The 24,296-nt window shown below is 45.5% G+C and overlaps 1 protein-coding gene across 1 annotated transcript in view; it reads right to left on the reverse strand.

Annotated features, from left to right (window-relative positions):
* Window positions 1-20,133, reverse strand: part of BMP7 (bone morphogenetic protein 7) — a 38,989-nt gene extending 18,856 nt beyond the window's left edge. The window contains exon 1 of the mRNA XM_030963316.1: window positions 19,620-20,133. Coding sequence (XP_030819176.1) covers window positions 19,620-20,133 — 514 coding nt within the window. The remainder of the gene's footprint in view (window positions 1-19,619) is intronic.
* Between the last annotated feature and the right edge of the window lie 4,163 nt (window positions 20,134-24,296).

Raw genomic sequence — 24,296 nt, forward strand, 5'->3', positions numbered from 1 at the left:
CGGAGCAGGATCTGAGTGCTGCTCTATCTGACGCAGAGAGGGCTCCCAGCTCTCTGAAGTCCTTTGTGTCTCCAAGGCTCTGTTGTGGCCTGATGGTGATGCAAGAGGGGGCAGGACAAGACACAGTTGTGCAACTGCCAGGGATGGTTGAAAGCAAACAGGATGGGTACATGTGCTCAGGTGTGAAGCAGCCAGGTATCAGATCCAAAAATATGGGAAAGCTGGAGATAAAATGTCAGCAAATACTGGGTGCTTGTCCTGGCGTGTGCTGAAGATACAGAACTTAAAAACATCAGCAGACAGGGATGAAACAGTGTGGCTGCTGATATTTGGAACTTGCAGCAATACAGTTAAAACCTGTACCAAATAAATAATGTTGAACAGAAAACCTTGAGGTCCTGGTTTAGCACCCCGGGTGCCCAAACTTCCAAAGCAAATGACACATCAGCATCAAGCTGGAAACTTCAACTGATCCCACGTTTGGTCATTTTCACAGCAAAGTATGCTGAGGTTAGAAATAAACTAACTCCAGCTCTTTGCAGCCCCATTGTGAACCTCTGCTGGCGCATGCAAAGCCACCCTGAGGTAATTCTGCAAACCTGGTGTGACCTTTGGGGTGGTGTCAGGGATTGCTGGTGGCCAGGCCTGCCTCGTGACACCAGGGTTATGGTGAGGCCCAGCTTGCAGTGCTTTTATTTCTCCCCACACATCCCAGCTCATTCCTGGGACCCAGCGCAGCAGCACCATGCCAGCCACCAGCCCCAGGTGTTCAGCAAATCACAGTGAACCACAGCAAGACTTTTTTCCAAGAATGACTATGTTAAAAATAATTATTATTGAAGAATTAAAGAGCTTATCTAAATGCCAGGGAAGTCAATAGAAATATTTTCACTAATTTCAATGGATTTCACGGGAGGCCAATCTCCCTGCGTAGGTATTTTTACTCCCTTGTTTTCTGAAGATGCAAAAAACTGCTTTTCAGAAAGAAACTCAACATCAGATGAATAGACTCTGTTCTCAGGTTGCCAAGCTGGGAAAGCTTTGGTAATTCCACACCTCTTCCTCCCTGGCACATTTGGGTGATGCACTTAGAATACACTTTGAATATATAAACAATTAAAAACTTAAATTTTCTTGTTAACGCTTTCACCTGATAATATGTTAATTGTCTTTATAAGGCACTTTGAGAGCAGTTGTCTCATTTACTGTAGTGCTCACAACAATTAGAGCTACTTGTTTCTCATTTACAATGGAAAAAGGCACCAGAAGGAATGTGCAGTAGGGTGTCTGTAACTTCTTCACTCCCAAAAAAGGCCAGAAGGGATTTGTAAAGGACTTTAATCTCAAATAGATTAAAGGTCCTGAATTCCTAAGACTGAAAGATAAGTCAAAGGAAAATAGATTCCAAAAGACAACACCCCCCTGCCTCAGCCTCTCAGCCAGGCTGCTGCTGAGCCACCAGCAGTTGCCTGAGAAACCCCTCAGAGATTTGGGTGCCAAAAAAGTCTGCCACATTGGCATTAAGGTCTAACAGGTTTTCAGAGTCTACCTGTGTGGTGAGTTTAGAGAGTAGGAGAGTCTTTATCTGCTTTCTCTCCAGCAGCTGCAGAGCTACAGAAAATGGGCGCTGTTTCTTCAGAGGTGGCTGAGGCTGCCTGGACTGTCCTGAGATCCAGGGTGGATCTCAGCCTCCCAACTCTGACTGACACATTTGCATCCAGCAGTGCAGAGTCCTGTTTGAATTTTCCAAGAAAATTTACCTTTCTTTCCCTCCATCGTCACCCCCTGAGACCGAAGCCAAAGCTTCAGAGGCTCTGTTGCATCATCTCAGAGCAGGAATTCCCAGAAACCAAATTCCCAGAAACCAGCTCCACCTGAGCCCCACCAGCCCGTGTCTCACAGGGAAGGTCCACTCCTATCTCCTGCCTCACCCTCCTGTATCCCTTGGGGAGTGCATCCAACTGGAAAGAAATGTCCCCTTTCCCAAAAGATGCACTTTTGGGTGGATCCTGGCCTGTCCCAGCTCCCAGAGCAGCGTGGCAGGAGGAGCAGGGACCTACCAGCACGGGGAGGGAGGCCAGGGCCGCCCCTGGGGCTCGGGGCTGCTGCTGGTGCTTGTGAAATCGGGCTGTAAATTTTCGGGATGCCAAATTCGAGACCTCTTGGTGGGCTTCTAATTAACAGGCATTAAATGTTCCCTCTATAAATTGCGCTTCTTTGTCTCTAAATTGGTGGATAAAACCATGGCACTTATGAAATATAGGCCTTTTCTCCTTATGGTGCTGAGGTTCAAGAAGGAGGAAACCAATTAGGGGGAGGATCCAGCGGTCTCTGCAGCTGAGAGAGCCCACTGGGCTCAGCAGGGCGCCTGATTGAGCAAGAAATGTGAGGTCAGTCCTTATATTTTTCTGAGGAAAAACCAGGCTATAATAAAGATTATTGCCATAATGTCATGCCAGGCCACAGTCTGCAAAGGCACATGTTTCCCTCCTCATTGTCCTTGACAGCAAGAGTTACAGGGGCAGTGGCAGGAAATTTATAATGGCAAGAATTTGGGAATGCAAAGTTCTGTGATTGGTTTTCATCTGTTCCATTCTCTTGGCTTCATGATTTACATGCTGACATTAGGCAGCTAAAGCAGCAGTTACAGAAATAATTGAAGAAATAGTTGAAGAATATAAATTGGGAGTTCTATAAATGGAGTACAGCAAATGTCCTGGGGTATGTGATGGGATATATTTTAAAATTTTTTTAAGGAGTGATAAAAACAGTATTTGGCAGGCCTTTTACACTGAATAGTTGCAGCTCTCCAAGTCCTCTAGAAGCTAGTGCAGGTTTTTGGAGAAACCTAAGGAAAAACAAATACAGCCTAGATTCTGATCTGTGACATAAGCTTACTAGAGAAATAGCCTGTGGTTTTTCTATAACTCATTAATGCATCCCATCACCAGGGATTGCTGCCATTCTGAAACCACAGCCTGTCCTTGAGCCACAAGCTCAGCACCCCCAGATATTTGGGGGCTCTGGGCCCATCTGCCCCAGCCCTGCCCTGGTGCTTTGTCCCCGTGTGCCCTTTGCTGAAGGGGCTGCTCTGAGCCCAGGCAGAGCTCAGCAGAAGGGAACCTGCACCCAGCTGCTCCCTGCTCAGGGACCCATTTTACAGCCAGGGAGAGGGAGGAGAAGGTGATAAACTCTTTCTTGCGTGGTAAATTCAGTGTGTGCCAGGGCAAAGTCCTGCCCCGTCCATGGGTGGAGAGCAGGACTAATGCACTAATTTCCGAGAAGATGAAAACCAGGCTCCATAAATCCCTATCCCCAAACCCAGAGGTTGGAAATTCTTTAGTGCTCACTCTGCAAAGTGATCTGGGGTGAGCATTTTTGCTTCGAAAGGGGAAAAAAACCCCTCTGGAGTTAATATTCTCCCTTTAGCCATCACTTCATTTGTTCAGCTTTCAGCATGGAGCTGGTATTGCCAGCGAGACCACCTAGCCACAAACCCAGCAGGGAGCTTCCAAAATTCTTCTGAACACTGACTCCTTGTTATAAATTGAAAAGTGGTAATAGCAACAGTGCATATCACATCTGTGCCAGGCTCCAGGCCTGGGGAGCAGCAGCCTCCCTACTGCAGAGCACAACTTGGAAAGATCCTTTCAGTCCACACATGTATCAGCATTAGCCATTTCTTTGTCAACAAATCCCTTAATACGTAGCCTTTCTATCATGTACAGATGTCCAAAAAATAATGGAATACTGTAGTACAAGATTAAACACTTTAATGTCAGCATATGTGTTGCATGACTCTGAACAATGGTATCATTGTGCGCGTGCAAACAGCCGGGCGAGGGAAGATGGGTTTAATTATCTCCCAAACAGCAGCAAGTTCTTCCTGACTCAGTCAAACTTCAGCTAGCAAGGGCTGCTCAGGACAGAAATGGGTGTTTCTCCCTTCCTGGTGTTCCTAAATTGGTGTTCCTCCAGCGCTGGGGTTAGTGTGGTACCCAGGCCAGGCAGGGAGCCACCTGCTCCCCCAGGAGCCACCAGGGAATGTGTGTGGGGACCAGAGGATGCTGAGAGTCACCACATCCTCTCGCCCCATGTGTCACCCAGGAGCCCTTTAGGTTAAAATTCCCAAGTATGGTAGGTGGCAAAGGGGGAAACAGCCGCTGGGAAGGAAATGACAGAGAGAATCGTGCATGCTGCTGTCTGAATTCAGACATTCCCTGCTGGGATTTCTCTGCAGACACTCTGAGGCAATTCTGCATGGTAAAACCATTTCATTTTAAAGAACATCCATGAAGTTTCTGGGCAGGTTAAGCACAGGTAATCCATTTTCTTTCCCGAGTGTGCCCTGATGGGTGCCTGCTCAGGCTGTGGTTTCTCTGCTGAAAGCAGAGCCAGACGAGATGAAAGGTATTGTGAAAAATTTACACCTGGGACTGCTCTGAGAACACAAAACTCTCCTAATAGTAAACAGACCCATGGTGGTGTGACTCCTGGTGCTGTTTGCTGTGTCTGCGTGTGTATCTGGGGAAAGCAAAGTTAAATAAGCAGGGAAGAGCTGTGTTTCTACAGAATACCTTATTCACAGCCCTGTCACGTGGAACACAGCAGCACATGGAGCTGCAATCCATCTGCAGCTGCTGTAATGCACTGAGGATTGCTGTGGGATTTCAGTGGTGTGAGGGAATGGAGAATTCAGGGAGGGGTGACAGGGAAAAGAAAAAAAAATGGGAGTCCATGAAGTTGTTCCTTTTGACAGACTGCCTCTATTTCTACCTTCATCCTCCTGGAATCCACTGTAAGGAAATCTCCGGCAGCGCCTCCCTCTCCAGGCTCTCAGATCCTGTTTCTCTTCCTCCTCTCACAGCAAAGGGGGAACCCAGGACAGTGCTGAGCTGGGGATTCACCCACCAGCTCTCCCATTCCCAAAACCAGCTCCCATTCACCCCACCAGCTCTCCCATTCCCAAAACCAGCTCCCATTCACCCCACCAGCTCTCCCATTCCCAAAACCTTGTTGGGTGGCTGTTTTCCAGAGAGGCAAGCTGGGGACTGCGCTGATGCTGTAAATCCTGTGTCCCCCCAGCTGGGCAGTGTTGTGGCCATCACAGATGTCTTGAGCTCTCATGCTGGCTCTGGGATCAGGGTTAACCCAGGCTGGTGCTCACCCTGACAGAGCAGGGCTGCTGTGTCTCTGTGTACCTGAAAATGGGATGCACCTGGGCAGCAGCTCCTGCAGGGCCCCTGGGTGCGCAGGGCAGGCTGAGATGAGTGCACAGCACCCAAAGGCAGCCTCAGCTCTGCTCCACACCCTGCCCTAGAGATGTCCCTGCAGCCAAACTGAGCAGTGAGCAAAAGGACAGGCAGAAGCTCCTCATTGCTCCTGCTTTCTTTTCTCTGTCTGCACAATGGAATGGCACAGCCTGAGAGCAGAGGCATGCTGCTGCCTAACACATCCCCCAAATCCTCTGGGTGCAGCTGTGGGAGGTATGGGAAGATGCAGGAGTGTATTTTTCTTTCCCCTCTTTGAGCAGAGATGATGGCTACATCACACTGCTCACTGGCTCTGTACTTCAGGGGACAGCAAGGCTGCCTCCCTGGTGCTGTGGAATCAGGGAGCTGCATCTGGCCAGGCCAGCTTCCCAGGAAAGCTGTGCCAGCCTTAGGTGTGAATTGCAAGTCACACATTTTGCCAGGGCATCCAAGGGTCACGGAGATAGGGGCAGTGTGGGGAGGATTCCTGATGAGGATCAGGCTGGGGCAGCACAAAAATGGGAGGAGGAGAAAGCAGGAGGGTGATGGGTGTCTCAAGGGGGAAGAGGTTGCAGAGCACAAAGAGGGAGAAAAGTTAAGTGGCAATAAGGTTTATTGAGAAAAATAATCCCCCAGTCCAGACACTTGACAAATGGGGCCCAAGGTGCTTCCTGCAACCTGCTCTGAGACTGAGCAGGTCTCAAAATATCACTGATGCAAAAACCAGCAGCCTGCCCTGACTGCTTGTACACCCTGAGCAAATGGAAACATCCCCAAGGAAGGAGAGAGAAGTGGCTGAGCAGATCTGGTCAGAAATAAAGTGGATTCAGCCAGGGGAGATAAGAGGCAGTGTGAGACTGCTGCAGGCAAACCTAAAATGGGGAGAAAAGCCCACAAGGGAAGGACTTGGAGGAAAATGAGAGCTTGCTGGGGGCACAGGCACCTCAATCTGTAACTGGCATGTGCAGAGGACATGCAAATTAAAATCAAATCTTGTTACACTAATTCTTCAATGCAATAGTTTGATCATGCAGAGATGTAACAGGATCAAGTTTTTTCCCTTGCATTCCCGTATCTACACTGGGGCAAAGTAATATGTTTTTAAATAATTTGATAAATTAGCTACTATTCATCATAAACAGCCTGAGTCAGTAATTTTGGGAAGGTCACTGAGCATCTCTGATGTGTTTACACAAAACAGACAGAAATGGCTAAAGGTACCTCTGGTGTCTGGAGAGTGAATTCCAAATCTTCCCTCGAGGGCCAAAAGAACTTTATGAAAGTTGTGCTCATAATCTGATGCTTTTAAGATTATATGTTAATTATCTTCTACTACATAATTTTTTTTCGAGCTGCTCTCTGTTTTTTATTACTATTACAGTATCATTACATAGCATGAAGTTACTTAAGACAGCAAAAGATTCAACACTTGGAAAACTGATAGAGAAAGAAGGGCTGGATTCTGGACTGGTACAGCTGGTTTAAGGTATTTTACAAGTAAATGAAATCAAATGAGAATTTATAATCCTTCCTGAGGTCTGGATTCCATCAGACTAAACTCATTAGGCATTAAGGTGCAGGTGCAGCTAAATAAAGGATTGTTCTGCTTTTCTTAATGCCATAGATTCACATCTTGAGTTCAAAATAAAAGTCTTTTAAAAGCACATGTATATGTTGTGCATCTACTGGCAACACTTGAAAGGGAAAGCTCAGCTGATGGAATCTTCAAATGCCTCATTTTTGCCAAAGGAATGTGCCCATTTCTGCACCAGCTGTGCTGAGGGAGGCGAGTGGAGTTGTGACTGGACATTGGCCTCTTCAGGCTTATTCATTTCATTTGCATTAGACTTCCTTTCATCTACTGAACAGCTGCCCAAATAAATAGCATAAATCTAATTAATCCTCCTTTAATATTGTATTGCCACAACAACTCCAGCATGCCCCCAAATGCTGCAGGAGTGTGGGCCTACACCTGCACAGGCTCCCTGGGAGGAGCACAGCAGGAGTTGCAGGGAATCCAGCCTTTCTTGTGGTTTACTGGGATAAATGGAAAATAATTAAAAACCAGTTTCCCAGGTTTGAAGCCATACAACTTGCTGGATTTCTCAGCTGAAATCCCAGGTTCTGATGCTGTTGAGAGAGCAGTTTGTGGGATATTACAAAATAAGCAGCAGATATCAGGCACAGGCCATGAGATAAGGATCTCAGCCTTTGATTGCGATCAGCAAAATCTCAGCTTGGAATGTACACACTGAGCTGTGCCCCAAGACCATGAGCAGCTGGGCCGTTTGAGCTTGTCTGTGCACTGACAAACATCTGCAGCTCTGGGCAGGAGAGCTGGGAGATTAGGGGACAGCAACAATTGAGGGGAAAGGTCCTGCTGCCCCAGAGGGGAAATCCCTGCCAGAGCACTGCTCTCCTTGCACCTAATCTGCTGCAGCCATTGCCTCTTTCTCAGGTGTTCTGTATGTGGGAGGTCCAGTGGTATTAACACAGTTTATAATTATTAGACAGAAATGAAGTATTTGGAGGGATGTTTTGGAAAATAACCATTAGAAACATCAGTTACTGCTTACAGAGACACTGTGGAGTGCCCTTCCTCATGCAAGTGTGACTTCATGACCTAGTTCACATTTTTCTTTGAGATCATCATGTTTGCTCTGCGCTGCCAAGAGAGGAGAGCTCAGGTGGGGCACTGGGTTTGGGACACGGGACCTGGAGAGGAGGTCACTGCCTGGAGTGACCCTCCCTGCCAGCACCACGTCCCCTCACTGTCCTTTACCCTGGGATGGGACTCACAGCTTACGCACAGGAGCTTTTTGCTTTCTAGGAACATTCGCTGTGCAACACATTTATTTTATTGAGAAATAGGCAGGCAGCTGTTTGTTCTTTATTAACTCTATACAGCCCTGAGAGCTATGAATATTAAAGACCTGGGGGCTGCGGGCATCCACATGTACTCCTGTTTGCAGATGTAAAATGTTAGTGTCTCAGAGAGATGGCAAGGTTAAACTGCTATTTCAGGAATGTCCTCAGGAAGACAAACATGAAATATTCACGTGTAGGGCATGGGCACGTGTCTGTCCCCTTCACACTCTAAACGCTGGTGGCCCATGCCCCAGGCATAACGGCATCTGAGGGTGAGGCAGGGATTTATTTGCAGTTTAATTCCCACCCACGATCCCTTTTATACAAGAGGAATTTTCTTTTGGTACAAGATAAGCCCATCAGTGACATCAGCAGCACCTAGCCCTGCATACCATAGCCCTGCTGGATTCCTGACACTGAGCCTCTCACTAGGGCTGGGCCGCGCAGGCCTCCTGAGTCAGCCCCTAACAACAGCATTTTCTGTTTTGTTTTGGTTTTTGTGTGTCTTCAAGCACAATTTTGCAACTGCAGTTCTGGGGTAAAAGATCAGCTGTTGAAATACACCCTGGTGTCCTGGCACGGGTCTGGCATGAATGGACAGAGCACAGCTCACGTCCTGTGGTGTGCAACTGCAAAAATAGCACAGGAGTGAGTGTGGGGGGTTTGTGAGAGCATCCCTGCAGGAGCAGGAGCACAGAGCACCCTTCTCCAGCTCGGTGTCCTGCCTGCCAGGCTCTGCTCACTCCGTAAGCTACAGCCCAGGGAGGAGACTCTGTGTGTCACACACACGGGCTTAGATTCACCTCCCTCCTCTGCAGGATTTCAGTGAAGCAGCTCTCATCTCACAGCTGTGGGCTAATGAGCAAAATGACAGTTCCTGTTTGCTGGAGAAATATTTGGGGTTTGCTTGGATGAGTCCCTGCCTCGTTCTGGGTTCTTTTGTGTGTTGCTGTATTCCCTGTGTCAGGCTTTAACGCAGCAGAACAGAGATTTCCTATTTTCTAATATCCTGGTAACTTCATTACAGTGCATGCCATGGATTGCAGGAACTGCTGTATTCAGAGGTCAAAGTTGTGTCCACACCAGTGAGAGAAGTTTTACACCACATGTCTGATTTGCTTCTCCTTTTCACCTGTCTCAGGAGACAAATGATTCATCACATAGTGCTGAAATATCTTCATCTCCTGATTTGGGCCAAGATTTAGGAGTAGTTACCCGAAAGTTCCTTTTTGAGCTGAGGAGAAGGATCTGTGATGAGTGATTCTTTTTCAGTTCTTCTCTCCTGCAGTTTATTACAAGTATATTTGTGTAATTAGGGGGCCCAGTAGTAATGTTGTTAAAATACAAGTGGGCACATTTATTGTTTCCTCCAAAAGGAAACAACCAGTCTCTAGCAGTTCTGGTTTTTCCCTGCCTCAGCTGAACATTAACTGTTTTATGTAGCTAGCAGATTCAGGCTAAAGTTACTTCTTTCCTCCCCCCACCCTTTTATTTCTTTTTGTTAAAAAGAAAAGAAAAAAAATCCCCTCCATTCTCTTAACAAATGCTGGATTTTTTAAGGATATGGTCAGAAAGGGGAGCTTAAACTCAGCATAATGTTTATAGTGCCACACAAGCTTCAGGAAAAGTGATGTGCAGTGCTCTTTATTAACATCTAAAAAGTCCCTGTGGGATTATAATGACTGCAGAGTAATAAACAAATAAAAGTAGCAAGATTAAATTGTTCAGAATATTTTTAGTGATGGAAGAGGCAATAACTTTTAACCTTGAGAACCAAGGGAAGAGCAGTTTGTGGGTAGAACAAATACAGTTAGGAATGGATTCCTCTTAGTGATGACTGGTTGTCATTCATGGCATTACAGATAATTGTCTTATGTAAATAAAATTGTTAAAATATGTATACAAAAGAACAGTACCCAAATGTGGGCACCAGAATTCAGAATTTCTACTTTACAGTAATTTTTAATCTTCTGTTTAAATGACAGACCTGAATTTGCTTTCCCACGTGGTGCCAAAGGACTCAGTACAGGCAATGGGTGTTCCAGGCACCGACAAGGGAAACACAACCAGCCCCATCCCCAGTGCTCACCCAGGAAGAAACTCTTCTCTCCACCAGAACTAAAACTCCCAACTACCAATACTGCAGCGCTTTATGAGCATTTTTTAGTATCTCTCCCAGAGCTCTTCTGCTCTCTTCTAAAAAGTTTTACAGCCACTGAGCTGTGGGAAGAACAATTGGTAAAGCCAAGGGAGCCCCCCCAGTGCCAAGGCAGAGGCCAGAGGCAGGATTTGGCCCAGGGGCTCCAGAGTCAGGGCTCAGGCTGATTTCCAGCCCCAGGCTGATTTCCAGCCCCAGGCTGGGCACAGCACACCCTGCCAGCTCCTCAGAGGGTGCCAGGGCTGGTGACTTCACCAGGGTGGCCTGGGGCCAGGCTGCTGCAGCTGAGGGAGGATGCTGGGGTGACATCCGTGGGTCTGTGGTGACATCAGTGGGGCTGTGTGACATCAGTGGGGCTGTGAGGAGATGGGGTGACATCAGTGGGGCTATGAGGAGCTCTGATTCAGCCCAGCATGGGGAGGCTGCAGCGGAAGCGCAGCAAACTCGGTGCTCCTTTGGAAAGCTCTTGTGTGCAGCAGGGAAAACCTTGCAGGGTGATGCTCTGTGTGATCATCCAGCAGGGAAAACCTTGCAGGGTGATGCTCTGTGTGATTATCAGCTCATCTGCTGCTCCCCCAGCACTGAGAGAGCTCCTGCTCGCTTTAATTATTGCTTAGGGGGAAGCTGCCTTCCCTCTGCCCTCCTTTTCCTTGTTTTTTTTGGTTTTTTTTTAAGGAAGGTAGCTTTTAAGAGCTTGCCATGAAGATCTAAGTTAAGGGATTTTCTCTACTACAAAGCCTGCATAGTTTCCCAGGCCAGGTGGACCCGATAGCACTGAGTGCATGCTGAAAAATCTCATCCCCACCCTTCAGGCACTTTAATTGTAAGCCTTTCCAGATACACTGGATAAACACTGTCAAAATGAACCTGAAAGGGTTGTTGTTGTTGGTTTAGCCCTTAAATAATTATGAGTTTGTCTGTCTAATTACAACATAATCTTGTTTAAACTTGGATGGCTATTTGCAGTATCTCTTAAATGAGGTGGAAGCAGAAACACTGAGAAAAAAAAAAGAAAATTCACAGTTCTTCCACTTTAAGAGAAGGAAAAAAGGAGTTTTTTACTCCTGTAAAACTTAATTCAACCTGACAACAAAACACTCTAACTTGGAAGCTACTGTGGTAGGATAAGGATGATAAAGAATAGTGTGGAACTTCTGAGATGCAACAGAAACTTAATCCTCTGCAGATAATATTTTTCAAACAGTTTAGAAATAGTTTAAGGTAATTTACGGGAAGACTTGAGTGACAAAGCACATTACTTGAAGTGCTTTTCCTTCACTAGGCACTTTCTAAATTCTTTCTCTTTCATTTCTTTACTCTCAGGAGACTTTTAAATCCAGTGAACCAAAACAACACTTTGTTTGTTGGTGTAGCACGGGGCTGGCACAGATGGCAGACACTGCACCTGTTCCAATAAACTGGGGAAATGGAGAGATAAACCATAGCACTCATTAAGGGGAATCTACTGAAACATGAACAATTTGTATTTTGAATATCTTCCAGGAATTAAAGGAGAAATACATAAACAGACTTTGTTTTTACCATTATCAGTTTAAAATAAACTTTGTTTAAAGGGAACTTCTCATTTGGTTTATGTACAAAGGCAGACATACCACTAAAGAAGTTATGATAATGCTTGATTTTCTTTAAGAAAGGCAAATGATTTTATCTAGCTGCTACTATTCTACTAAAGAAAAATTACCTGTTGGCAGTTAAACTAAAATCAGTTAATTCCCCTGTTCCTTAGTAGTGGCAGCTTTTTTTGCTTTTGCATTTTCTCATGTTGAGTAATATCACATTCTTACAATCCAGTTCAGAATGATCAGAGGAACAACATAAACTAAAGTCCATCTGCTCATCTATTAATAAATAACTAAAATTATTGGGGGGTGTGGGGGGGAATTGTTTGGCTCTTTAGCAACAAAGTTCCCTGCAAAACAGCTTTTTGCTGGGCACAAGGAATATGCTGTGTAATATCTGACATTATTTAAAAATCCTAAGAAAGAAGAAATATTGAGTAAGAGTTCCTCAAAGGATAAATTTCTTCAAACATTTGCCTTGATCATCAGAGCTTGTGCTGTTCAACATGCCATACATCTCCCTCAATTTCTCTCTCTCACACACACAGCATTAAATACAAAATGTCATGAAAATTCCTAAGTATCATTTAATGTTGGCAGCCCTGCACTGTAAAGCCATTTATATAAAACTGTGGTTGGCAGCTCTCACTCTTCCATGGGAACAAATTAACATTGGCATTCCAAACACAGGAAAGTAAGGAAATTAGAAACACAGTTTATATTTGGCCAGTGCTTTGAAATACTGTACCATGCTACTGATGTCAATTAATGAAAAGCAGAATTTTGCGGAGAGGGTCTGGTTTTGAAACACATTAACACACGTTAAACATGTTTGCACAGGAACTGGATTGTAAGCATCTCGGTTCCCAAACAATAAAGCAATTACACTAAAACTTGTAGTCTCAAAGTTGCCATTAATTCAATCCACTCAGTCTGGATTTTCACTGACTTTGAGATGTAGATGGCACAAATGTTTAAAAGAAGGGGTAAGGCACAGTGTGGTGGGGATTACACCCACGATGGCTTCTCTGTTACCTTCTGTAAATCAGGTATATTTATGTATAAATAAAGGAATTGTAGAACATAGACCCAAACAAAGGGGGGGCTCAGCAAACTTTGTGGTCCTCATCAATTAAACAAGGATCTCCAAAAGGGCTTTTTGAATTAGAACCAGTTTGATCTTTGCTACCTGCAACATTTTCTGCAGCAAAGAATTTTACTGACAAAATCTTCAACACCAAAAAAATCTAGATGGCAGTTTATCTCCTGGCACAATTCCACTAACTTCAGTGGAATTACTCCAGCACGGAATTTGGCCCCGCAGCCTTTACAAGGCGCTGTTTATTTGTACTATGATTCAGATATTTTGATACCAGGAATCTTTCAGCACTGAAGTTTCTCCATATGAAATATGTCTTGTATTAAGAAATATCAGTTTCACATTTTTGTCAAACATTATTTGCTAAATTCTGTTTGTTGCAAGGATGGGAATTCAGCTGTAGTTCAACAACATGGATCGGGCTAATAATGATGATAAGCAGTGACTAATAGGAGCTGGTTCATGTTTTGATTGTTTGCAGCAAAGGAAACTTCCCTCAGAAACAATTTCAAGATGAGAAGAGAAAATTCTGTGAAGCTCAAGCAGAAACTACTGCATGCTCATTATTTCAACACAGGGGCACTTCTTTGGCCCAATTCTGCTCTCAGTGGTGCTCGTGTAAATCAAGAGGGAGTTTATGGGAATTACTTTGGACGTAGAGTTGTATAAATGAGACCACAGGGCCAGCTTCAGTAGAAATTTGACAATTTACACCAATGAAGACCCAGCCAAGAATTTTCTCTTGGGTTTCCATTTTTCCAAACTTAAGCATGTGCAGAACTTTATCCATGTGATTAGTCCTTGTGTGTAGTCTCGTTTATTTCAAACAGTTGAAAAGGAAAATCTTCATCCTGAAACTAACTTAAACAGCTCTCTCATTTCTTTAGAAGTTTCTTCCATTTAGAGAAGTAATATACATACATAAAATAGCATATTTTATTTATATATAGTAATAGTATATATTTTTGATATATATATATGCAGTTAATTCATAAAAGTACTTTGATGTAGGCCCTAGAGAGGAGGACTGGAAAGGTTTAAAATATCATGGTCTCTTAATGCTGTATATCAACAGGTAGTCTCCTTATCTGGCATGCTATCAAAATTTGCTTACTTGTGTTCTTGCTCAGATGACTTCATCCATCATCGCAACTTCTCACTGGTATTCATCCAGTTAGGACAATTTAGAGGCATAAAACTAAATGTGTTATCATTTTAACCACAAATTAACAGTTTCCACATAAATATTAGCATTTCCTCACTTGGTTCAAGGATAGCAGCCCTAATGGCACTAACCGTATATTTGATTTAAACTAATTAAAAACAGGGGCTCTTGCAATTTAATATATTGATTTTACCAGTGGGACTTAAATCTTTTATAATAAGTGTACACAGCTGCAGCACTCACCCACCGCCACTCTCAAACCTAATCCCTGCATTCCTCCTGACAATAACATGACAGGATCCACACATCCCAGTATTAGCCTTAACCCCAGTGACACTGCCAGAATGTATTAAACTAAAACATCACAGTGTCCTATTTAAAAGGAGCCTGTCAACGGCTCTGACTGGGCTTTAATAGTTATAATCTTTTTTTTTAATTAATGTTTCCAACCTCTTGTGTAACCTTCTCTCACACGTCTCTCCCCGCCAACCCGAAAATGTGTTTCAGGCTTATTTCCAGGGAATGCAGTGCCTGGTTTTGTGCTGCCTGTCCAGAGGCCATTAAAGCTCCTTTGCAGGGGGAGTGCTGGGACACACACAGAGACACAGGCATGGCACAACTGGGGGCACTGGGAGCAGGTCCTGCACGCTCCACTGGTGCCCAGCTCCTGTTACCCGCATCACAAGACCTGGCCATCAAGGCTTGTCTCCTTCAAAGCCCTTAAAGAGCTGCTGTGTTTTGGCTTCTAAACTGCAGCTCACAGAGGGGGATTCACCCCTCCAGGACAGCCTGTGTGGGAACAGAGCAAAGACCCTGCTCTGGGATAAATCTGCTGTGTGCCAGCGGATGGGGACAATTTCCAGGTCCTTTTTCCTTGCGTAAGGACATCTGTCCTTGGCTGCTCCTTTCTCTGCTGCCAGCACAGCCACATGGCAGAGGTAAATAGTTCCTGTCCTGCTCTGCTGTTTTACAGCTGGAAATTAGAAAATTAATTAAATTCTCTCTGGGATGGGTCTGCACATTCAGAGAATACCTGCTGGTCACTTGCTGCATGGTCCTTCCATACCTTGACTTGGCTGCGAGCTTTCTGCCTTAGCCAGTGTTACACCACCAAGGGCTGCACATATCCACACTGCCCAAAACAATTATGGGATGTACCTGTTCAGGCTTGAGAGCTTTTAACAGCGTTAGGTGGAAGAGAAGGAAAAGAAAAGCCGAGGGCTTGGCCTAATGTATGGACAAACCATGTGATCGGGAGCAGGCATCCAGGGCTAACTTTTAATCTGCTTTGTTTCAAGTGGGAAATATGTGAAGATCAAATAAGTTCAAATCCAGGTCAAATATCCTTGAAAATCTTTGATTTATACAAGCAGGAAAATGAGGTTTAAAAGAAGTGATTATGAAAGGGTTACTAAAAACACAGCTGTACTCGTACTCTTATATCTGAGGCTCTCCAAAGAAAAACTGTGTGACATCTATATTAACCTTTGGCTGTACACCAATGAAGGCCTGTAGTGAGCTGGAATGCAAGGCAGCCCCTTCCAAATTTTAACACAAGCCAGGTTACAGCTGCAAATGCCTGCAGCCCGTGCTCACTTTATAAAGTATTCCCCGAAGGAAATTTTTTAACTGTTATAGAATCTTTTTCTAATACCCTACAGTGTTAAAGCCTGTTATTAAAGGGCAAAGAGATGGTTCTCTATGCCAAACACTTGTCAACAAAAAGGATAGCCAGATGGTATGAAATAAAAGGAAACTTGGGGGCTCTTCAGCTTCTTGATTTATATTAACAAAAGCCACTTTCAAGTGCTCCTTCCAAGAATGACTAATTCCCCCCCCTCACTTTTTTTTTGCCAGGATTAAACAACGTTGTTCATTTTATAATCAACCACGAGACAAATTAACAAATTGCGTATCACTTGTGCCGACTCTTTTAAAAATATTCTAAGCAAGTCTGTTTACCAAGGCAAGTTTACCAGCAAAAGGACAACACAATTATTTTTAGAAGAGAAGGCCTAAGTCATCTAGAGGATGTTTACTCCTTAGCTGCTGTTTATAAACTTGAAATTAAACTTGTGCAGAAAATGCTTTGCATTTTTTCAGTTCCTAAAATGGATCAGCTTGTAAACTGTATTGGACAGGATATGAAATTAAATTCCAAATGCTAAAATTATAGTAATAAATTTAACAAAATTAGCCAGTAATTGACTGGCTAAATTAGTCAGACCACTGTGGCTAAATTATCTTTTAACTTACAAATAACTTCGTTCTTGACACAACTCCATTCCCCATTCATCTTAGCACAGGTGTAAGCTAAGACAAAATGTAGCCTGTAAATTAACGGGTTATAAATCTAAATCTAATTAGTTGTTAGGATTTTACAGTAAGTAAAACTTTGCTTGGTACAAAGCTCCCTAAAACGGAGCACCTGTATTCTGGTTCCTCCCTACCAATACCCAGCATGAATTTTCTGCACTAAATATACACAGTATCCCCATAGAAATCAATGTGTGTGTGGGGTTTGTTGTTGGGGTTTTTACTATGTAGCCTAGTAAATCTTGCAACGTAGTTTTTTAAAAAATATTATTCCCTCTAAAGTGGTACAACTAGATGGATGAAGAATATTAATAAGGCAAAAAAAGTGCTTTTGTAGATTAGCATTTGGAAGCCTGGAATTACCGTTTTTTACTGACTGAAATTTCAAAGTATTATTTCTTTGCTCGCTTTTACTTCCTCCACGCTAAAATGAAACTTTATTATGCTGTGACACTTCCTCATTGTGATGGCTCTGGTATAGTAATAAAAGCCTACCTGTGAAATGCAATGCTCACAGAGTATCTCTTACAAAAGTAGGACACAGTTTACTACAGTCTGCATTTAGGAATTCAGCTCTGCTTTAAAAGGGATCATTGTAGAAAGTCTCCACAAAAATTCAGTTCTACAATAGATCTTCTAATTTTCCCTGAATGTCATAGAAAACTGTACATCTCAAAGCAGGTGTTGTGTTTGATTATATACGGAGTGAGTGGCTGCTCTAATTCATTAAAACCTCCATAAACAAGCCTGCCTTTGTCCTATAAAGATGAAAGAGCAATGACTATAATGGGATGAAAGGTGTGCAGAGCGATGAAGAAAGCTATTATAGATCTGTGTCCTTTTTAAACTCGTCCTGGCATGCACTGTTGACAAGGGAACAAAACAGCACAGATAAACCTCCAAAAAGTGCCTTGCTGGGCCTAATTCCACCTGTCCTTAAAACTGCTGGGCTTTGCTTGTGCTCTTACTGCTCCCTGACCACACTGACAGCAATTAAATAAAATAATCATTTAGGATTTTGCATGAAGAACACTCTTGCATTTCTAAGCTGATAACAAACCCTGGCAGGTTGAAATGAATGAATATATCCACTGCAGTCACCAAACTGCATCAGGATGTCGATTATCAGGGGTTATGGCTTATACAGGTGAAACCTGCTCCATACAAAGATGTCACATAGAGACAGACATATCCAAAATGTAACTTTTATTTCAGATTTATGGATCGATTTAATTCCTTTGTATTCAAACCTACCAATGGCCTAAATATTAATTCTTTTTTATAAGTCTTACATGAGCTGACAAGGAGACTCTTCCTTGCAGCAGCAATGTGGGACGGGAGCGCTGCAGTTTCGCTGGTGATTCAGTAGATTACTACACCTGAGGAGCAGAGCTAAACTCCCTGCCATTATGTACTTACATGTTTCATAAGGTTCTTTCCTCTCTACTGAAATGGAAAGCAAAGAGTGAATTTCGCTATTGTTATTTGAACATCTTTTGTCCTCTGCTCAGGGCTCTCCTTGCACTCGGTGTAGGACTCAAGAACCACGGAGAACAGTGTTAGCAAGGTCACCCTTATCTTTAAAGTCAAATATTTGACTGCTATTAGTACTTTTGACTGCTCAAATATTTGATTTTAAATGTATCATTGCTCATCGGCTTAAGTATCCGGCAGTGACTAGACAAACACTGTAATTCCAAATGGAAAGCACCAGCCCTCATAGAGCACAGCCCCCGGGCCAGATGTAATTCCGAGTTTCCCACTGTGAAGCTTATGGCAGTTAATAAGGAGGCGCAGCTCATGCAAACTAGAGCTCTCCCACAGCGTCCCGTGGCTCCTTATCATGCAGGAATTGTGCCGGGATGGCTACCGTGTCTAATAATTATTAACGTGTGTCACAGAGCCTTTACAGCTGCTGAGCTTTTCAAGTTAGTTAAAGTGCTGGGATTAGAGACGTGGTGGTTTAGGTGGTGATTTAATCTTTGCTGCCTCTGAAGTTCCAGACAGTGGAAGTGTCCAGAACAGTGACATCCATAAAGGTGTTAATGGATTTATTGGAGATAGGGGGGTCTGTAATTCCTGGCAGGTTATGTGCCAGAGGTGTGCTCCTCTTGCACTTTGCGTTTCCCTTTGTTTGGGACAAAGTCTGAGCTGATCTTGTTTTGGAAATACAATTCAGGTTCTGCCTTGAACTCACAGGCACCCAATCTGTACGTGTGTGGTTTGAAAGCCGCACATGATGAGGTCTCAAAATGGATAGAGCGAGCCAGGTCTATAATTATATATTTAAAATAGAATGTGCACCCTGACAATGTTTTACTCAAATCCGGCCAAGTCAGTCCACACGGGTGTGCAATCTAAAGCGAGCAAATAGAAATCAGATTGGGCCGTGGCATCCAATTAGGGAGGCCTAGCGAGGCGCATACAAAGCGTGCCAACTCTCGTATCGTTTGCATAAACCCATCCACATGTGCTTGTGAAAAGAGGGGAGTTAGCGGCATAAACAGGGGTCAACAGGAAAAGCTGCAGGAGTAAATAAGGATTTACTGTGGAATCCCTCCCAAGCCATTAGGAAAACATGTGCGAGCAGCTCAGCCCCTCCAGCCGAGGGAGCGCGGCGCTGGGATGCCGCAGGGAACCGTCCCGGCCGTCCGTCCCCGCAGCCCCCGCGGCTCCGCATCCCGCCGGAGCGGCGGGAGCTGTGCGGCACCCGTGCCGTGCTCCTGCCTGCGCTTCGTGTCTTCCTCGGCGGTGTGGGATACGGGGCAGACCTGCTAACCGTCCTGTTTAACTCCTACCTGCAAATCCCATTTCTGACGCGCAGCAAATATCAAAGGGAGCAGACGACAAAGAGCTCAGTGTGCCGGCGTGTGTGGAGCGTGGGGAGAGCTCGTGGCTGTCCAAATGCTGCGAGGGGAAGTCAGAGCCCTTTCTTTCCCCGTCGATGCCACTCAATTACCGCCGGGCAAAGCAGCCACCCTGCCGAGGGCCGCTACCTGCCCTTCCTTGCCCAGGCGGGCTGTCACCCACCTGAGCCGCTGGGAAACAGCTCCCAGCCGGGGCCACCTGCGCCACCGGCCCCTGTCCTCCCGTCGGTGGCCGGGTCCCCGCTCCAGCCTCCCCCCGGTACGGTTCCCTTCCCGGTTGCCCCGGACCCAGCCCCGCCGAGCCCGGCACTCACCCAAGTTGACGAAGCTCATGACCATGTCAGCTTCGGTGAGGAAGTTGCTGTCCTGCAGGCTGGCCAGAGGCGGCCCCTGGGTGCTGAAGATGGGCTTGTAGGGGTAAGAGAAGCCCTCGCCGTCCTCGGCGGCGGCCCCCGCCGCCCCCTCCTCCACGGACATGGCATTGTAAAGGTCCAGCATGAACATGGGGGCCGAGTTGTGCTTGCCGTGGAGGTGCGGCCGCGGGCGGTGCGGCAGGCCGAGGATGGAGAGGATCTCCCGCTGCATCTCGCGGCGCTCGGGGCCGCGCAGCCGCCGGTGGATGAAGCTGGAGTGCACCTCGTTGTCCACCGTGAAGTCGGCGAGCACGCAGCGCAGCCAGAGGGCGGGCGCGGCGGCGCCCAGCACCAGCAGCCAGGAGGCGGGCTGCCCGCGCCCCGCCACCGGCATCGCGGCGCGGCGGCGGCGGCTGCGGGGCGGCGCGGGGGGCGCGGGGCTGCCCCGCCGCGGGACGCGCCCCGCCACCGGCATGCGCGGGGGGCGCCGACGGACGGACGGACGGACGGACGGGCGGGCGGCCCCGCGCTCAGCCCCCGCGGAGGCGCCGCAGCCCGCTCATGGCCCGAGGCGGCGGCGGCGGCGGCGGGGGCTGATCAGCGGCACCGGCCCATGGACGGGGCGGCGGTGGCGGCGGCCCGAGGCGCTTCCCCGGCGGCGGTGGCGGCGGTGGCGGGAGCGGAGCGCGGTGCCCGCGTCCCGCACGCCGCGGCGGAGCCGTGTGAGCGGCGCGGCTCGGCGGGGAGCGGCGGGAGGGTGTCTCTGGTGGGAGGAGCAGGAGCTAAACCCAAGCGCTCTCTCTCGCTCGCCCGCTCCAAAGCGCTCGGGAGAGAAAATCCCTGGAACTGCCTCGAGGAGGGAGGACGTCTGCTCAGGTTGCTTTTCAGGATGTTTGTGGAGGCTGCGGGCTCGGCGAGAGGCTGAGCCGGTCCCGAGCGCCTAAATTGCCATGAACGTCATTAAGGAGAAGACAGCCCAGGAGAGAGGGCGGTTTATGTGTAAGGAAGGGGCCCAAACTCCCACAGACTTTATAGATGCGACTACCTCGGCTATCTGCACAAGCACGCGTACACACTGCCTACACTTTTCTTCTTTTTTTTAATAAGTACAGATTAGAAGAGCCTGCCCGTGACAAAACAAACTCCATTAAATAATTTAAAACGCGATGATTATATATTCACCTACATAGACACGTATGTGTGTCTCTGCGCACAGAGCCCCGGGTCACTTTTTCCAGCTGGCAGTGGGGAAAAGTTAATGGAGAAGCGTTAGAAATCCAAAGGGGGAGATATTCTCCAAGAATGGTAAAACCAGGAAGATTTACTTGAAATGAAACTGTCAACCTGTGCACACGGGTGGTTTATGCCATCCCATTACCCTGCACCCTTGCCTTCCCATCTCCTTCTGCTCCTGGTACATGCCATTTTTGGGATATTGCCTTGAAATAGATTGTCAGCTTCTTAAAGCAATGACTCTTTTAACTCGCTGGATGGAACATCCACAGTAACGGAGATCCAGTCCCAATTAGCCCAGGTAGATGTCTGCTACAACAGTAATTAATAATAATAATAATAATATCAGTTGGCAAATGTAAACTAATGCTTCCCAGATCTTACTTGGAAAGAAGGGGAAGCCAGGATGGTGTATTTGGGTCACTGTATTGAGCCTGAGATAACCTCAGAAATCATACATATATACATTAAGTTTATGCTGACATTAAGATTAATTCCTTAGGCAAAGAAGGAAGAAAAGGGGTGGAGGATAAAGCAGGTCAGTGTTTTGGAGGTGTTTTTTGATAGATTGTTCATCTAATATTTTCAGACAAGCAACATATGGTAGTATCCAGCACCAGATCCTGCAACTCTTTGGAAAATAATATTCAGCTCTTCTTTAAGTTCTTTATGTTTCAAATCTTGGTGTGAACAGCAGGTAGCCAGTCAAAAAACTGCATGGGAATCATGATGAATGATATAATGTGTTTGTATGCATGCATGTGCATCTCTTAATAACAGGGAAACTGAGGCATCACATCGAAATGACTCACTCATGGCACTATTGAAATAGTGGTGGAACCAGCATTAAACTCCCAGCTCAGACCCAACGCGTTTAGGAATGGCTCAGTCTCAGGGAGGATGGAGGGGGCAGAGAGGTTGTGGACCTACATCCACCTTAGCTAACAAGAAAGCACTTGCTACACTCACTGGTGCTGCTCAAAAATCCCCCTGGAGCTGCCTTCCCAGTGCTCCCCACGGATGGAAACACCAGTACCCAGCAGCTGAAGTTTGGCTGCCCAAGATCAAACTCTCCAGCATCTTTTGTACTTCCTGAGGAGCAGCACTAACCTGCTCTTCACCACGCAATTTGCCTAAATTTCTTCCTTGCCGAGGGTGTGGTTTCTAGATCAATTCAAGCTGATTTAAAGGCAGGGTCCCCCTAAGAAAGATCTTTGTTTTCTCATCCCACCCCAGCCTGGACATTCAGCTGTACAACCCCACCCCTCTGCAATGCTCGTACCAACACTTACACACAGGTCAGAAAGCTGATTCTGTTTATAAAATATTTTTTTTAACCATTTGTGTATTTGCTTTTGCTGAAATAATTTTCTGCTGGATCAGCTTCTTGTTCTGACTGACTCTGTGTTGTGGTGGAACAAGGGAGGCCACAGGAATGCACAGCTGGGGGCAAGGAGAGGGTGTCAGGGTCAGGCTGCTGTAGGAAGGGCAGGCAGATGATTTGGGATCTCTCTGCTCTCCCTTTCAACTGCAGACAACTTGATTTCTCTTCCTTTTTTGTTCCTTGTAGACTGTTCTTCCAGAGCTGTGAGTGTTGGCCTTTCATCAAGCGGCAACAGAATAAGGAGCCTTGCCTTTGGCATGGATATGAGATTTAAAGTCTGCAAGGATGGAACAGTGGGCTGGAGAGCAGGTGTCTCTGCTGCCTAAATTACTGGTACTGGAATTGCTTGTAGCTCCCATTTAAAAACTGACTAAACTTCAGGTCAGTGTTGTGCTCTGAAAGAAAGGAAAGGAAAAGTGTGGGAGGTTTCTCTGCTCACTCGTTAACACCTTAGGTAACTGCTCTTGGAGCTGTAGGTGTCACTGGAGAAAGAACAGAGAACAAAAACTAAACCTTGAAACTCTTGATTTGACAAATTTCTTGAAAAAGTGATGGTTGAAAGTATTTCCTTCTTGTTTTGTCTAAGTGGTTTGGGTTAGGCCACATTTAGCTATATTCTGATTAAATGCAGGATATACTCTTAAAAGAGGGGCAGTGTTGCAACTGTAACCTGTGCTTTTATAGGAACAGTTGAGAAAGTTTTCTCTTTTATACAGTATTTTCTATGATCCTGCTGTACCTGTACTCCTTTTAATAAATGCATGATAGTTGGCAATGGGGGTACTTAACACAACAAAACCATGCTAGCAGCATGGGATGAGAAAGTGAGTTTGTTAGACAATAACTTTTGGATGTATGTGAAGTCCCCAGCTCTTGTCTTCATCTTGCTTTGGGACACAACAAAGGGCAGCATTTATTCTGCTGGATACAATAAAGGATGATGCAGCTCCAACTGCAGTGGTTCAGCCCTCAGATCTGAGCTTGAATTTCAAATACCTTTCAAACAGAAAGGCAATCCAGTTTGTACCTTTTTTCATGGACACCGTCTTTCTCTTCCCTCCTTTCCTGCCTGCTGTGTAAACCTTATCCTGCTTCCTGTAGGATCAGTTCCACACAGGTTGCTGAAATATTGGCACCTTCATGTCACTGTCTTTTTCCTCCTCCTTCCTGGATCAATTAAGAAACCAGTTTTTCCTCTTAGTCTTCTCTACTTCTTTTGTGTAGCCTCCTCTTCTTGAGAAGGAAAACTTAATGCCTGTGATGAAGTAATCCCTGTTTGTTGGCATTTGCTGCTTCAGATAATTTCTATAAAAACAGACTCCCAATGTTTCTGGGGTTCTGCACAAGCCACATTACCAATTGAGTAACTTTTTGATCTCTGTGAGCTTTGTGTGCATGCTCTTACCCCAGTTTAGTACCAATTACTGCCATTTTTTTGTTTGTGTGGAAACAGACAGAATATTTGGAAGTGCGTATTTAGGAGATAAATAAAGGGGCTGATTTAAAAACAAGAAATGCACAAAAATGTGCAGGTTTGTGCTTGGTGAATTTGTCATCCTCATGAACCCATGTGAGGCATATGCCAGGGGCAGAATTTGGCCATTTGCATTCAGTTTTACCAAATGGGCGGCAAAAAATATGGGTTCTGCTCAGAAACTCATTTAACGACTTTTCAAAAATTAGACACAAAGCATTTTGTCCTCTTTTCTGCTGATTCAGTTTGAAGCTCCTTGTCTTCCTACTTTGATGTCCTCTTTTTAACTTTAACCATGGTTCTTTTCCATTCTGTTTTGCATCTTCTCTCATTTGTCTTGAACAAAGTGCAGCTCCTAAATTATAGCAAACTTTTTTCTCCTTCCAAATAGTCCCTCTAAACTAGCATGTGTTTGGGGAATTTTGAACTGTTTGTCTATGCTCTTTGCATGAAAAACATTTTATACAGCAAAAATAATAGCATTATTATTTGTATAAGAATGGATCATTAGCTCACGTGTTTTTTTACACTGTGTTGGATCATTCTT

Source organism: Camarhynchus parvulus, chromosome 20, assembly GCF_901933205.1.
Source record: "Camarhynchus parvulus chromosome 20, STF_HiC, whole genome shotgun sequence".
Taxonomy (NCBI): domain Eukaryota; kingdom Metazoa; phylum Chordata; class Aves; order Passeriformes; family Thraupidae; genus Camarhynchus; species Camarhynchus parvulus.